The sequence below is a fragment of the Oryzias latipes genome, chromosome 9 (genome assembly GCF_053564925.1).
Source record: "Oryzias latipes strain Hd-rR chromosome 9, Olatipes_Hd-rR_3.1".
NCBI lineage: Eukaryota > Metazoa > Chordata > Actinopteri > Beloniformes > Adrianichthyidae > Oryzias > Oryzias latipes.
The window spans coordinates 23,126,306-23,143,665 of record NC_136245.1 but is presented as its reverse complement, the minus strand read 5'-3'; the positions used below and the strand labels follow the sequence as shown (position 1 = coordinate 23,143,665).

The 17,360-nt window shown below is 38.6% G+C and overlaps 1 protein-coding gene across 12 annotated transcripts; it reads left to right on the top strand.

The window, feature by feature from the left end:
* The first annotated feature begins 1,467 nt into the window (after positions 1–1,467).
* On the top strand, positions 1,468–17,359 carry mlxip (MLX interacting protein). 12 transcript variants are annotated; one of them, XM_078953029.1, is made up of 19 exons: positions 1,468–2,053; positions 4,386–4,492; positions 5,523–5,608; positions 5,819–5,908; positions 6,031–6,072; positions 7,428–7,599; positions 7,770–7,859; positions 8,027–8,121; positions 9,992–10,315; positions 10,388–10,553; positions 11,465–11,574; positions 11,709–11,820; positions 11,934–12,049; positions 12,179–12,286; positions 12,377–12,504; positions 12,586–12,709; positions 13,587–13,716; positions 15,399–15,518; positions 15,803–16,753. In XM_078953029.1, the coding sequence occupies exons 1-18, from the start codon at positions 1,746–1,748 to the stop codon at positions 15,503–15,505; spliced, it is 2,415 nt and encodes an 804-aa protein (XP_078809155.1). In that variant the 5' UTR covers positions 1,468–1,745; the 3' UTR covers positions 15,506–15,518; positions 15,803–16,753. The 12 variants fall into 12 exon arrangements, with proteins under 12 accessions (XP_078809155.1, XP_078809150.1, XP_078809154.1 ...); XM_078953024.1 differs by having other exon boundaries at positions 7,359–7,599; XM_078953028.1 differs by having other exon boundaries at positions 15,399–17,359.
* The last annotated feature ends 1 nt before the right edge of the window (position 17,360 follows it).

The window sequence follows — 17,360 nt, the reverse complement described above, 5'->3', positions numbered from 1 at the left end:
TTATGGCAAGAAAAAAGCAGCAAAGTACAGAAAAACTAGTGTCCATCATTACTTTAAGAAATGAAGATTAGTCAGTCCAAAAAATTAGGAAAACTTTGAAAGTATCCCCAAGTGCAGTCACTAAAACCATCAAGCGCCACAAAGAAACTGTCTCACATGCGGACCGCCCCAGGAAAGGAAGACCAAGACTCACCTCTGCTGCAGAGGATGAGTTCATCCGAGTCACCAGCCTCAGAAATGGCAGGTTAACAGCAGCTCAGATTAGAGAGCAGGTCAATGGCACACAGAGTTCTAGCAGCAGACACATCTCTACAACAACTGTTAAAAGGAGACTGTGTGAATCAGGCCTTCATTGTAGAATGTCTGCTAGGAAACCACTGCTAAAGAAAGGCAACAAGCAGAAGAGACTTGTTTGGGCTAAAGAACAAGGAATGGACATTAGACCAGTGGAAATCTGTGCTTTGGTCTGATGAGTCCAAATTAGAGATTTTTGGTTCCAACCACTGTGTCTATGCGATGCAGGTGAAGGGATGGACTCTACATGCCTGGTCCCACCAAGAAGCATGGAGGAGGAGGTGTGATGGTGTGGGGGTGCTTTGCTGGAGACACTGTTAGGGATTTATTCTAAATTGAAGGCATACTGAACCAGCATGTCTACCACAGCATCTTGCAGCGGCATGCTATTCCACCTGGTTTGCGTTTAGTTGGACCATCATTTATTTTTTAACAGGACAATGACCCCAAACACATCTCCAGGCTGTTTAAGGGCTATTTGACCAAGAAGGAGAGTGATGGGGGGCTGTGCCAGATGACCTGGCCTTCACAGTCACCTGAACCCAATCGAGATGGTTTGGGATGAGCTAGACCGCAGAGTGAAGCCAAAAGGGCCAACAAGTGCTAAGCATCTCTGAGAATCCTTCAAGACTGGTGGAAGACCATTTCAGGGGACTACCTCTTGAAGCTCATCAAGAGAATGCCAAGAGTGTGCAAAGCAGCAATCAAAGCAAAAGGTGGCTACTTTGAAGAACCTAGAATATTACATATTTTCAGTTGTTTCACACTTTTTTTGTTATGTATATATTCCACATGTGTAATTCATAGTTTTGATGCCTTCGGTGTGAATGTACAATTTTCATAGTCATGAAAATAAAGAAAACTCTTTGAATGAGAAGGTGTGTCCAAACTTAGCATTGCGTGCTTTAAAGCTCACTGACGTGCTAACTGAAATTTATATTCTTAGACTATCAAATTAAAAAATCCACCCTTAGCCAAGCCGCCATAAAAAGAAGAAAAACAGGCGGCAAATTAGAGTGAATGAACTCCGTTAAACTACGTTTGAAGGGTCATCAGTGCAGAATAATCACGGGTATGCCTTCAAAACAGTTGAAGAACAACCTGTCGCTTCGTTTTATTTTTGGCCCTCCGAGGGTGGGTGGAGCTCTGACGTTGACCAATCAGAGACGGTTTAAAACAGGAACTTCCTGCTCTGGGCAGAGGAGCAGTTCTTTGTCAGCTGGTCTTTTAGACTAGTAATTTCGTCGGCTGTCTTAAAAGATAAGTTAACTTGGAACGCTCATGACCAATGAGAATACTAAACATGGGTGAAGTGATGTTTCTGGTTCCATAAGTTGAGACGGACATACGTGGACAGTTAAGATGAAAGGAAGAGTTTTATTTTCTTAGCCTGCTAGCTTAATGCTAGTTATTTGTCTGGGGAATTGTCGACATTCATTGCAACCAGGGAGATGTCTCTACGGCAGACTTACCGCCGCGCGACCGCTAGCATAAAGCAGGAGCAGGATGACGACTCGGATACGGAGGACTCTCACCTGGAGCTTCTCAAAGTGGAAGGGCTGGAATCTCAAATCATCCACAGCGGACACTTCATGGTGTCTTGGCCCCACAGCGAGCACCCTCCGAAGAAAGGCTACGACTTTGACACTGTCAACAAGCAGACCTGTCAGACGTATCACTTCGGCAAGACGAGCACGTCGCACCTCTCCATAGACGCGTCCCTCACTAAACTCTTCGAGTGCATGACCCTTGCTTATAGGTAAATCACAACACACATTGCCTGCTGCGCATTGACGCAGACAATTTCACTTTTCCTTTCAGTGCCGGGCTTGCTTTGGTCCAGCTGATGGGCTCGGAAAAGCACCATCAAGTCTTCTATCTTCCAACTGTAGAGAGGTTTAAAAAGTTCTTACAAATAGGCGAAACAAACATTTATAATTGTGTCTTCACACGCATAAGATCCAACATAATAAATATGTGGATAATTTTCTTTAAAGCTGGTTTTATTTATTTAAAAAGGTTATTTAGAATGTCAGAACCAGAAGCCTTTATTGTCATTTATTATACATAATACAATGAAATTTTAGCAGCCTTGGATTGGTGATACTATAAATTTAAATCAAAATATGTACAGGTAACCAATAAAAAATACAAGTATAAAAAAAATGGAATAAAATAGAGTTCAGTAAAGTGCAGCATAAACATGGATAATTTTGAAGCATGTAAGATCTTCTTAGTTTTATTAAAAGTTTGACATTGAATCAGTTTAAATACCCTTTAAGATGCAAACTGCTTTTTGTCACCGGACAAATTTAATTTTTGAATAGAAAAAACAAATTATATTTAATTTAATGTCAGATAAAAGCAAGCTCAATCAGTAATTTAGACAAAATCAAAGTTCCTTTTAAACTGGTTTGTTAAGTCATAGGTATATATTGCATTAACTTATCAGAGAGCATTGTTTTTATTTATATGTCTGCCTAAAACTTCAGACTTTTGGGTTTTTAAGGAATTTCTTAAAATAATTCATTAAGCGACAAGAAACATATTAGTTTCTTTATACAATAGAACTACACAGTCATTAGGACACTTGTGCTGTGCCCAGACAAGTTTTCAGCAGAGCCTCTGTTCTAACTAACCATACAGTCACTGGAGCTGAATAAACACCGGCAGACGTAATCCTGCATTTATTACATTGGGCACTTTAGCGGTGGAGCTGTGGATTATGTCAACAAATACAATTCAGTGTCATTTCTTATAGTTTTTTTTTTTTTTTTTTGTAAAAATGGACATTTTCAACCTTCTGTTATTCATGTAACATAAAAGCTTAAAACACTTGCCTTTAAATAAATAGCCTCAGAGACAACAGTGATGTAGATACTAATGGACAAAATAAAAACCCTTGCTAAAAATACAATTACAAAGTTGATGTTTGAGCATCTCATCCCCATCTTTCAAACCGCAGCCTCCCTGCAAAGCAGAATCAGTTTCATCACTTGTATTTATGATCCTAACCACTTGCCGTACTCTCAACCCAAAGCTTAGGCCTGATTGTCTGAACTCTCTCTTCACTTCATCCAAACTTTCCCTGGTCTTTCATCAATAGTTTCAGTAGTTTTATTTTCTTGACTTAGACTATTGAAGCAACAAAAGGATGCAGCCGATGATTTCTCCCCAAACATAGCGGGAAAAAGACTGCTTCCAGCTGCACTGAAGTATTTTCAGTTTTCTAGGGGAAGCTCTTACCCGTTTTCTTAACCCTTGTGCTATCTTATCTGACCCCACCCTTACTTTGACGTGTTCTCCCTACCATGACAAAGGTGGATAAAGGTGGAAAGATTTCATGTAATCCATGGACACCAGTGAAGATCACAAATCATTGAAGAAAAAAGGTTCAGAGCACTGTCTAGTGGGTCTAGATGACCCAACTCCCAACATTAAAGTGCCTAGGATAGTACAAGGGTTACAGTGTTTGAAGTAGTGCATCTTTAAAAGTACATATTCTAAAAGCTCTACGTCTCTGTAAAGATGTAACTCTCGTATGAATTTTAAAAGTGCATGTACAAAGTTCATGGTATCCATGCTTTTTACAGCTGTGCTGTTAGCGGCGTCATGACAAGCTGCTCTGAGGATTCCCTCAGACTCTGCAGCAAGTTTGGCTTTCTAGAAGAACTATTAATAGAACAGTTGCTGTTATGCTGCTGTCATTCATCCTATAAAAAGTTACATGTATTTATGCAAGGATGAAATGCATGCTTCCTTACAACTTTTTCATCTAAAATGTTTTGGCCAATTAACAGCTTTTCCGTCTTTGCATCGTCAAACATTAAAGGTACTCAAATTTTGTTGATTTAAAAAAAATCAAACTGAAACAAACTTGACAAGGACATATTGTATTGAATACAGAGCAGAAAGGATGAAGAGAGGGGAAATGTTGTGAGCTGTTTTTGTGATGAGCTTTGTCCTTCATTTGTATAGACTAACGGTCAGTCCACAGTATATTCTGCTTATTCCAATTTTAGCTTCTCAGTTACATACACAAGCTTTTTTTAAATTACATTTAACAACTTTCTCTTGTTTATTTATTTTAGTGGCAAACTGGTGTCTCCTAAATGGAAGAACTTTAAAGGTCTAAAGCTGTTATGGAGAGACAAGATTCGCCTCAACAATGCCATATGGAGAGCCTGGTATATGCAGTGTAAGAGGGCACCTTTTGTCTTTTCATTTGTCATATCTAGAATATGTGTATGCTGATGTCAGGAGCTAGATTTTATTTTTTAATTTTTTTTAGATAATCGCAGAGAAAATTCTACTTAGGTGTATGAAATCCTCATTACTAGTTTGTAAACTGTAACATTTCAAGATTCAAAGACCCACTTCAAGGAAAATCATGTTTTCAACATGCTCGTGTAGCATTTTTCTCATGATGGAGGCCGTGTCTAAAGAAAATTAAGCTAAAAATTGCATGTATGAGTATTTCTTCATTCGAGGGAGCAGAAGAAAAAATGCAGCTGGAAAAAGCTTGAAGCTGTGACGTAGGTGCTACAGTTGGTGAGTGACGAGCTCCCTGCTCCGCTCCATTCCGATGCCTCCACTTGCAGACGCATAGATCCGTGTACCGGTACGACTTTATTTTCCTGGTCTGAGCTGGTCTCTGGATCATAACTGTACAGCTGCATAGCTCTAATGTTGCTCACCCTTTTTGTTGCTCCAGTAACGTTAGGTTGGGCTTATGGGGGGCTGTAAGCTAGCGGGAGAGTGTAAACACATGGATGAAATGCTAATGGGTTTTTCCAGTGCCAAATGTCCCGCCCGTGACTTGGAGGAGAATTTCTAATGAACTCCTGCCGTTCTTCAGAAACTATGTTCTAGACGCAGACAACGTTTATTTTGGCTAAAAACGACAATCCTCATTAATCCTCATCACTGGGAGCACTGTTAAAATGGATCAAAAGACGATTGGAGTGGGACTTTAACTCTTTATGTTTAAAATCTGCTTGTTACAGCATGTAAAACAAAGTATTTAAAACCCTATGTATAGATTGATATAAATATTTGTGCATTCTTAAACCCATCAGGTTGTGTTGGTTCTCGTGTAAGTTTTATTCCAGTTTTAGGCAGGCTGTAAATGTGTGCGTGATATGATTAAAGCTGAGTCTGTGAGACAGTTGACATGTAGTTTTTATTGTTAGTATCTTGTATTTTTAGTCATTTTTCTCTTTGCTCAGATGTGGAAAAGAGAGAGAATCCGGTTTGTCACTTTGTAACGCCTCTGGATGGAAATATGCACTTAGATGTTCACCGAGCTGCAGAGGTAAGGCTTGAAGACATTTTGACTCAAATCTTCTTTCAATTTCCAGTTCTGTTTTCTTTGTTTTCTTCTTTTTTATGTTGTTTTTGCAGCAAGAATAGATTTCTGTCATTTGGAATCTTAGCTGTCACTGAGTTTGACGTTTCCCTGCCGCTTCCTTCCTCTTTGCTGAGTCCTTACTGTGATCTGAGGTTGAGTTCCTGTCTTCTGCAGACCATTGCCAGTGATGGAAGGTGCTGGAAAAGAAGAATAGAAATTGTCATTAGAGAATACCACAAGTGGAGAACATACTTTAAGAAAAGGGTAATGTTTAGCTTAATGAAACAACACTTTTTTTGCTTTGGCAGATGAAGGTGGTTGTTTTCATTTTTGTTTGTTTTAGTAAGCCATAAAAAAAATTCATTGTGGTGCTTTGTCTCTTCTAGCTTCATAAACACAAAGATGACGACCTCTCAAGCTTACTTACGGTATGCAAAACTGCTTTGTTTCCCCACAGTCTTAATATTGTAAAAAAGTACTTAAATGTATGGGCTTAATACCTTTTATAAGGAACAGTTATTACCATGCAGAGAAACTGTTGTATGCTTGCATGTGTGTGCATGGCTGGAAAGGGTTTTGGCTCTATCAAAGAAAAAATGCTTTTCAACTATCTGAAATATGTCTGTCTTTGCACAAATTATACAAAAACCCATTATTAAATAGTCTCCTATTGCATTGTTTGAAGCTATGGAATGTCCCTGGGGTTTTTGTCTGTTACACTTCTGTTTGAGAAAAAAATATTTAGTGTTCATTTGTTGATACTGCCATACTCCCACTGACATAGCAGCCAAATCTCTGCTTCACTCCCTACTCATGTTGATGCACGATCTGGGTACATAGATGGTTGTTTGATAGGCCTGCACAATATACCGCAAATTTATCGTTATCGCGACATTAGGCTGTGCAATATGCATACCGCAAAAGACGGCGAAAATCGCAATAAATGGTTACCTTAAATTTGCTAAAACAATCTCATGGCAGCTTGAAATATTGAACAAATGAAATAAATCTCTTTATGCATTTAACCAATCAGAAGGACCCGTTTACGTTGTTGATCAATCAGATGAGCCCTTTTATGTTTGATGTTTGCCTCCTACGTCGACGAGGGTCATTTGGAGTCTAATTTTTAAACTGTTGCAGTGAAATGGAAATGATGTTTTTGGTTGTTTTGCTATTTGTTTATATACCGCAAATTATATCGTTATCGCAATATTAATCACCAATATCGCATATCGCGAGTTTTCCTCATATCGTGCAGCCCTATTGTTTGATATGTAGTGTCTGAATTGTTGTCATGGATAGGAATAACTGGTATTTAGTTAAAAAATCTTTTAAAAGAAAAATGCTCTGTTTCAGTGAATTGTTCTGCTTTGGATGTAAACTGAGGCTCACAGCATCATTTGCAGAAATCTGTTCCTCTTATGGAAATGTTTACTTTTTGTAAATATAAGGTTTATACATACATTTTGAACTATTTTGGGGCCTCCCTATTGACATGAGATAGATTGGAATAATCATATCAGATTTTTTTCCTTGCATCATTCAGAGTATTATCTAACGTGCCAAAAGTGTGATCAATTTTCTGCAGATAAATTAGAAAATAAACTATGTTTGGGCATGATTTATGAAACTACTGTCTCTAGTTGGCTGTACACAACACTGCATCCATGTGTGACATTAACCAGCTTGATGGTTGCACTTTCAATACTCCAAGGGGCCAGAGGAGCAGTTGTCGCTGTTTGGGGAAATCTCTCCAGACGTGCTGCGTGTCTCCTTTTGTCAGGATGAAGAGAGTGCTGCACGTCGTCTGCCTCGAAAGCACATCGAAACACCCGCCCCGATGGAGATGGACCCCCTCTTTGACATGGACGTTTTAATGTCCGAGTTTTCGGACACCTTGTTTTCCACGCTGGCCTCTCACCAGCCTCTAGCCTGGCCAAATCCCAGAGAGATCGGTAAGTTTCGTATAACTGTTGTGCACTTTGGTCATTATAAATCCAAGTCTGTCATTTGAGTTCACGTCTTTTGAGCCTTTTAACACATTTTCTTAAATTATTTGACCAATCTGTCAAACCCCAGCATTTTTTTGTAGCGGTTAGCTCCTCATCTCCTTCATCTCCCACAGCTCATGCAGGGAACGCAGACATGATCCAGCCGGGACTCATCCCTTTACAACCCAACCTCGATTTCATGGACTCCTGTGATCCTCTGCAAGGTAACAGGAAACCACCAGTCCTAGTTGGAGCACACTCAGACTAATAGTTTACACTTTATTTTGATTCAAGCACATCTGTGCCAGCTACTACAGCAATCTGCTAAGCCTAACGCAGGAGGTAGTGTGGTTTTACTAACCTCTAACTAACATAGAGACTCTTGTTCCAGACTTATTTCACAGCCTTCGTCAGCCCGCCTTCCCCTCTGTTTTCCCCACTTCAACATCTGTCACCCCTCTACCCAGCAGCAGCGCTCAGTCACAGGTAATCACCCAACCAAAGCTCAGCTCCTAATAAGTCATTTCCCTGAAAATTTTAAGATTTTTTTACCGTTTTTTGAAAATCATTTGCATTTTGTTTTTTGCTTCTGTGTAATCACACATAATTTTTAATATAATATTACTAAACATTTTCAGGTTGTTTCTTAAACAAACCTGGTTGTTCTACAGAAAATGTGAAAGTAATTTCTTGTTTCAAAAATCGTTTTCTTCATTTCTGTATTTAGGGGTTGAGTTAAAAAATAATGTAGCTTTTTTTTTTTCCTTTTGTAAATACACCTCTAGTACTTTGCATGAGCTGGTTAATATTTTTTATTGATCAAGTTTTCATCAGACACGGCTGTAGACGGAGGATCAGAAACAGTCGTGTCATTTTCTCTGATTTACACTCATTTTATGGGTATTTTCAGAACTGTTGCAATAGATTTGATTCTCTGTCTGCCTATTTCTCTCTAGGATATTTTAATTAATGAATTGGCAATGTTAATCTACTAAAATGATTTTAATTCTACAGGTGATTCTTGAAGTGTTTCATAACTTGCACATAGATTTTCTTTTTTTTTTGCATACTAATGTGTAATGTTTATTTTTCCCTGAGCAGCTGTTGTTGTATCTTGAATTAAACCCAAGTCCTAATCTAACAGATCTGTTTGCTTTAATCTGCCAAATACAGAGTCACACATTTACTAAATCGTGTTATAAACGCTTAAATTCTGCACAAACCAGTTGACTTTGAAGGAGAAACTTAGAACTGTTCTGTCAGTCGGCTCAGGCCAGTTCAGCAATCATCAGTGGCATCATTCATTCTTCCACTTGTTTCACAGATGGGGGTTTCCAACCAGAGCCTGCTCACTGCTCTAAACACCAAGTTGTAAAGTTATCATTAACAGAAATATGTTTATTTATTAAGAGTCCTCATCATGTGGACTTAGGCTCCATCTAATGTCAATCCTATACATATTTACACTATTGTTGAGTTTAACAGTAATATTAAATGTAACGCAGTCCCTTCATCCTGTTTTTATACACACCCAGGCTGTTTTCTGATTGGTAAACATGTTGGGTTTGACTTCTTCCATGGGCTGCTGGTCTTCTTCAAATTAGATTAGTGCATGGAGTCAATAAAAACATAGATTGGCGGGTGATGTGTGTTTATGTGTGTAAAATTTATTTTCCACATTTGACCCGTCCTCTAAGGGAGCGGTGAGCTGCAAAGACACCACAACACTTGGAAGACCAAAAAATATCAATTGGTTATTGCAGATGGACAAGCATAAAATTCCTGGAACATTTGTTATTGAAATAAAAGTTAGTATACTCATTGCTTTGATTAGACCCAAGCCGATTCTTAAGACTGATACAGATAAGACATGCAGTTTTTTCACTGCCTAAAGCTGCCATTTGGAGCATTTCTAAAAATATACCTTCAGAAGAAAACAATGTTAATGCAAACAAGGTCTTGTCAGTGGCAGGGGTCTCCAACCCTTTTCCCGGTGGGCTACCACCCTGCCTGTTTTTGCAGCTAACCCTGCTTTAGTAATTGCTGCTCACCTGGATCAGGTGTGTTCAGTCGATCAGAAACCAGGCTAACTCAGTCCAGCTAGTCAGCGTCTACTGAAGCAGGATTAGCTGCAAAACAAGCAGGGCGGTAGTCCACGAGGAACCGGGTGTAGAGGGAGAGGAGAGAAACAGTCCCCCCCCCCCCCCCCCCCCCCTTAGGCCATGTTTACTGTTTAACAATATCAATAAATCTTTTTCAACAACCAAAAAACAGTGTAATAGTCATGTGTATTTGAGCACATTGCACTATAAGAAGTTGCTAAATACGTTTTTCTTTTTTTCTTATCCCTTGCCAGGCTTCATTATTGCCTTCCTTGAATCTCTCAGTCAACCACCCTTCTGGCTCCCTGCCCATGTCCTCTCCCATGACCACTCAGACGTCTGAAACCGGTGTGGCTGGCTATGAACAAAACTGCATGCCTTTGTTTGCTAGGCAAGTGGCGTCCAGCAATCAGTCCGTGGTTTCTTCCGAGTCCCTGTCCCGTGAACCTCTGGTGCAGTGCCTTCAGGGTCAGAACTTGGCGTCAGCTACAACTATAGTGCCTTCACCTCTGAACAACCCCTCCACTCTGGATGAGGACGTGACTTCATCTGTGACGACACACACAGCTCCTTCTACAGTAACTTCCAGCAATGTCACCACCACCACTACCATCAGCCACATGTCCGACTATAGCTCCATGTCCACACAGCCTCCACCTCTCCCATCCCAACTCCAACCTCTGGCTTCATTGACTGGCGGTCCCGTCCAGCCGCCTCAGTCTTTTGCCCTACCTCACCCTCTCCAGTCAAACAGTGCCATCAAAGTTAGACCTCGGCAGAAGATTGCGCCTTCTACATCTCACCTCATTTTCACAGGTCTGGGCTTTCTCATTGACTGACTGCTTGTTTACCTTAGAATGTCATTATTTAACCTTGGTTACCACAAGATAGCGCTCAAGCATCAGTCTGCATTTAAAAGAGGCTGTGGTAACGCCATAATGTATGGTTTGTTTGTGAGTTAGTTATTGATGCTCAAGGTAGTAACAGAACAGAAAAAATAAAATGTAAAAAAAGGAAATATTTTAGATAAAATAAGAGAAACATAAACAAAAAAGGTACGATACGAGAAGAAAAAAAAACGGCGGCAAAGAATCTTTTGTATGTGGTAACGTCTTATTTACTTGCACACTGGGTATTCACACTAAAAACACCAGAGTGCAGGGCTATCAGTTGCAAGTGTTTTTTCTTGATTTGATGTTCAGGAAGCATTCTGTTTTAAAAAGAACTCTCACTGCAGTGCAGAAGTCATTATGTTCTCCTCCCTGAGTTCATTTTCTGGCCTTGAATCATCCATGTTGGAAAACAAGGACGGAGGCATTCCCACACTTCTGTTCTGAAGGTCCCATGCTTTGCTTGATAAGAGATGTGAATTATCACAGTAGACATACAGGTGTTGCTGAAACGAGTCAAGATGTATGAACCTAGAATGGTTTGGCAAGCCCACAAAATTACAGAAAGAGAAATAAAAAAGGAAAATACATTACATTTAGTACAAAAAGAGAGGTACAACAACGGCTAGCTTTTTTTCAGGTAAGGATTTTATCTTGTATTAGATTAGTTGACCCCTGCAGTTAAATCACCTTTCTGAGAACATTTTTAAGGAGCCATCTGATGTCAAAAATGTAAATGAATATTAACCACAATACAGCAATATTTTCCTTTTATGAGGAGTCTGTAGCTGTACATGTCTACACTTTCAGTGTGTGATGGATTGCATGTCCTTTCAGCTCCTTTTCCCGGTCATCACAGTGCAGTGCTTGTCACCCCCCCAAATCTAAAACCAGATGTGGTTTCTGCTAACAATAGCCTGGTTATCGCTCCTTCTCATCCTGGAACGGTACGTTGTAGATTCACTCAAACCCCATTGACACATTTTTGTTGTTTTTTTCTTGTTACGTCTCCAGGTTTACAAAGTAAAGTGCATTATTTTTTTCAATTTTTTATTTTTCTCTCATTTCTGTCGTGTCCCAGGGTTCAGGATTTCATGTTTTGCCTCAAACCCAAAAGACTCCTCAGCTAATGATGCCTAAAGACAATCCATATTCACCAAGTCCTAAAAACCAGAAGCAGTCCCCTGGTACTGGTGAGAATTTCTTTTATTTGGGTTGTTGGTGGTCTGCCATCCATGTATACTTAAAAAGAAAAAGAAAAAAAGCTTATTTGTATTTGTTGTTGTTTTTGTTTTTTTTTTTTTAGTTCACAGTCAGCCAGGATCCAGTCAGGGGTCACCCTGTGGGTTAGATCAAGTACCCAGTCCCCCATCACTGATGATTGGCAGTAGTACATTTCTGACAAAGAGTGAACACAATCAGGTTTGTGTGTGAGGGTTTTCTTAGGGAACACTTGTCAGAAAATGAACCGCCACTCCACAGGCTTTACATCCTAATCCATAGAAATGAACATCAGTTCAGTGACGTTGCATGTGTGTAATGTTTGGGCAGAGTCGGAGGACAACACACATATCTGCAGAACAGAAGAGACGATCCAACATAAACATTGGCTTTAAGACACTCTGCAATCTTGTTCCCACGCTGAGGACATTATCGAACGTAGGTCCTTGTATTTGCCCTTATCACTTGTTAACAAAGCAGCATCTACTTCTAGGAACTAACAGCCTCATTGCCTAACTACCTGGGTAGGTCCCCAATGCAACCACACTACAGAAGACGGTGGAGCACATTAGTAAGCTTCAGCAGGAGAGGCAGCAGATGCAGGAAGAGATCAAGAAACTACGAGAAGAAATTGAAGAGCTCAACACTTCCATTAGGTATGTACAACACTTGTATACGTCCACTGTGAGCGTGGCACCCAAACTAATGAACTATCTGTTTTTCCTGCTGTATTTCAGCGCATGTCAGGAGCAGCTGCCTGCAACAGGAGTTCCAATGAGGCAGAATCGTCTGGACCACATGGAGGAGAGGTTCAACGATTATGTACAGAGGCACACTTTTCAGAACTGGAAGTTCTGGATCGTATCCTCCAATAAAACCCCTCGCATGTTCTATGCTGTTCAGAATCCATATATATTTCTTTATCACGTAAACCCCCCTATTGAAAGGGATAGATCTGTTTTCTGTCAGTAACCAGTCTGCTATCTTGTTTTATCTAGAGTTAAACCACTGAGTCACTTCATGGGAAAACGGTTCAAATGACTTTTTCCTGTGTCGTTAACAGTTGTTAGTTGTAGTGAAACATTCAACTGTTGCAGCATATATTCAGTGGTGTTGCCTCTAGTTATTAAGGTTTGCTGATGTGCAGACTTTACCACAAACTTGGCAGATCAAAGCAAAACAACAACAAAACTAAACGGCACATGGTACACGGTAAAATTACCTGTGCCGGCACACATCCACTCTTGCCTGGTTTGGAGGCCAAAATCTCTAATCTCTTTCAGGATTGGCTGCTTTTATTTAAACAGGACTGTATACACTGACATTAATTTTATGTGGAAAAAAGCTGGGTCATTTTTGTTTTGTTTGTTTTTTATAACCTTGTGGTCCTATTAATAAGCTGTAAGTGAACATTTAATTAGATTTTTTAGACAAGGTTTGAAGTAGGAGATCTGTGCCTTCAAAATATTATAGATCAATCATTGTTCCTTTTATCTGAATAATTGTTTTTTTATTTTATCCATAGTTTGTTGCTGCTTTTCTCTGCTTAAATTCTAGACCATTTGCTTCTACCTGGAGCTCAGATTCCATTTTCCAATTGCAAAATTCTCTTGGTGTAAAAAAGAATGGAGAAAAAAAACATGTTTTTTACACAGGAAGTGGCGAAACAAAAGCCTCAAATGTACACATGATGTTTAAACATATTCTTTAGGATTTCCTTGACCTTTTTACTTTTCAGTTTAGCGTCATCATCAAGCCTCTGTTTGAGTCATTCAACAGCATGGTGACGACAACAAGCAAAGCCAGGCTGTGCCAGACCACACTGCAGTGGTTGGATTGTCACTGCTCTCTCCCAGTCCTCAGGCCAAGTAAGGCTAAATACCTGGAAAGTGTTATTATCGCAATAATTTTACTTCTTAATAGTTTGTGTTTGATCTTCTGTCTTATAATATTTATATACGGAAAGGTGCTTTTAAAAATAGTTTTTTCTTTTTAAGTTTTTTAAGATTTCTACCAATGTTCGTGTGCTTCTAAATAGCTTTACCTTATAGTGTTAAAATATTAGGAGTTGCATTTTCTATATTCTACTTTATGATTAGCAGCGATTACTAATTTATCATCCAAGTTTCTTAAATTTTTGGTCTTAATATTTAATAGTCTATGTTGTTTTATATAGGTCTTTATGTTAGTCCATTTTAAAATAAATGATTGGGAGATTAATTTAATTCATTGATATTGGAAAGTGGTGTTTTTGTTTTTTATTATTTTTAATTAGAAAGGGAAATTTATGAATCAGCAGAAATTGATGTTCCAGTTTGTTTGTTTTTAAAAAACAAATGAGAGGGGAAAACATTTGTGATTTTAAGTGGGACTTCCCAAAATCTTTTTCTAGTAAGAGCTTTTTTTCTCACTGTTTTACATACGTGTTCTTTTTTAACATAAAAACCGCGCACCTTGCCACATGGTACTTCCCAATGCTGCAGGCCAACCTGCTCTGTCGGATATTAAAGAAAAAGCTCAAGATTTTATCATATTGGAGGCGTTTCTCTTTTTTAAATCAGTGTACTTTGTACAAATGCTCTAATAAACTCAGATTAGACTCTTTTTGTATTTAAAAAAAACTGCGATGAGCAGGAGATGGTAATAAAATTTCACCTTTTTCAAATAAAAGATTTCAAGTGCTATTATAGAATAAATGAAAAGGCAAGGAAAAGGAGAAATTTTTAGCCCAATTCTAGAATGAAAAACAAGAGCAGTGATCTTATAGAATAACACTTTACGATCAATTAATACTTTTTGGTAATTTATTTAAATAAAATAAATATTCAGAATGGTAAAACATGTATTATAAAGATAATATTTACTGCAAATCAAAGAAAACTTTTTGAGCACAGAACAGTTTTGAGCCAAATTCCAGCTCTGACGAGGAAAACAAAGACCAGCATGGATGTACAGTATGTGTCAACAAGTGGATGCATCAGAATAGAGTGGAGCAAGGAGCTTGTGGCTTTCATCAGAATGGGTCTTCAATGACAGACACAAATCAATAAGAAATGGGGATTTAATTGAAAAACAAATTTTTGAGAGTTTTAGTCACAGCAAACTCCAAAGCATGTGGGAAACATTTCTAAATTCTTAATATTTTCTATGGACGGTAGTCTTGATGCTCTGTTATGTTTATTCAAAAAGTGTTCTTTAAAGGCCCATTCTGATGAATTTTATGGGTTTCTTATTGCATTTCTGAGTATTTCTTTGTTCAATCCATTGTGAATCAGGAGCAGAGGAAAGACGCCATTAGAAAAAGCTGGTATTTGTGACATAGAAAATGCATTGGGCAGGCCACAAGCTCCCTGCCCCGAGCTTTAAGGAAGGGGAAGGAGGGTGGGGTTGTTCCGCACCAACTCAAATTTCGAATGCACTCTGCAGACACTATGTCCTAGAAAATGACATAGGCATATTCATAATAAAAGACTACTGGGAAGATGATCAGAGATCAGGTTTTCAAAAAGTGTCTTGTGGTTTCAGAATTGCATTGTTTTTGTTTTTGCAGTGGTGCTGAGCAGACTCTGTCATCTGAGCACGACCACGTCCATTCTCAGCCATCCTCTACGCCTTCCAGACGAGGCGATCAAGGCCGTCACCAACACAGACGTGTAGAGTTAAATCGAAGGTGACTGGAAAAACCCGCCGAACATTAAAAAAGAAGAAAAAAAATATTTGTTTTCCAGTGAGGATCATACAGATACATATTTGGAAATTGTTCCTTGGGTTTTATTTGTAAAACCAAATTACTGACTGAACAGAATGTTCTCTAATATAAAAACATTGTGTGTTTAAAGGAGAAATGAGTGAATCTGAAGTTTAAAAAACAAAAGCAGTTTTCTATAGTGGTGGGACTTTTGCAAAACAGCATGGAAATCTTTTTTTTTTTTTTTTTTTTTTGCTCCCTGGAAGGACCTTTACTGGGATGTTGGTGATCTTCTGTGAAGAGGTTTGGTCATCACTATACAATCATGATTGTTCACTCAGGTGAATATTACACTGCGACTTAACACCAGTGTTTCCTGGTGGTCTCCGTCCACACTGAACTCCTGTCTGCACATTGGGCCTGTTTCTAGCAGGTCAAAATGTCAATTTAGCTTTTTCGAGGTTGCATCAGGTAAATTCCACACATGGACTCACACTGTGGCATGTTGCAGCATGACAGTTTTTCTACTTAAACCCTTATAGGGAGCATAACTGACAGTACAAAGGATTACTATATATACATTTATGCATGGAGAAGTACAATGTTGTAGGATCCAGCCTGCAGGAGGGGCCCTTTTCATTCTTTATCTCTCTCAGGGCTGCACTTTGAAAGATTTTCATCAGAACAAATCAAGTCAGGATTTTATTTATTTTCTTTGGAAGTTAGACACTTTGTCTATAAATGTACGGACTGATGTTGTTTTGCTGTTATTCTTTTCTTACTTGTTGACAAAAAAGAGGGGAAAAAGAACTATTTAAAATTGAAGCCATATTAAACAAAAACACACACAAAAAAAACAAGGTTTTAGAGCAAACGAGGCTACCAGGACTGGCAGTAGTTAGCCTTATGGACAAAGTGTCCTTACCCGTAACTGCAAACTAAAGTGGAATTATGTGTATGTAAGTGATTGTGACTCTCAATACACTCCTCAGGCAAATGTCATGTTTTTACAAAATTGAGTTTACAGTAGCAAAAAGCACCATTTTTGCTGATGAATGTTTAGTTTTGATGTGGTTCAGATAGCGCAACTTAAACATGGGCGTTCTCTAGATTTAGTTTGCGGTGTGATTTTTCTTTTCAAGCTAATGCACATTTTCCTGTAAAAACAGGAGTCTTTGGAGGATGGTCAATTAAAAAAAAAAAAAAAAGAAAAAAAATAGACAAAGCCCAGCCCCTTTGTCCACTTTGCTTCGGTTAAGCACAAATTTTGAAACCTGGCGAATCTTTTAAATAGACAAATATTTACAAATCCGTTTTTCTAAAAAAATTAAGCTTTAGCGTATTTCCAAAACAAGAGATATGACTATATCACCAAAGTGATTTAAATGGCCTTGTTTTAAGTTTCTGGTACCTTTTTATAATAATTTATTGCTTTCTAAAAATGCATTTCTTTTGCTCGCATATTGTATTTTTGTGATACTTTTCTATGATTGCATGAAGAAAGACCAGTGTTCCCCTGTAGCCCTTGTGAGGATTTTTTTTTTGTATGCAACATCCTCTGTTTCTCTCCTTTTTGTCTCTCCACATCAACAGTCCATTTTCCCTTGCCTTTTATGTGAGGAAGTTTTTACCGTTTTATAATGTACAGTGTATCTTGCATATCGGTTCTGCACTCGTTGGGTCTCCCCATGTTTCTATATGACATTGTGTTAAGCAAAAAAATAGATAAAAATATATTTTCTTATGCTTAATGGGAGTTCTTGTCAACATGTTTCTGATGCCTTAAAAGGATTCTGAATAAAGGAGAAAATCAAAAACATGAAC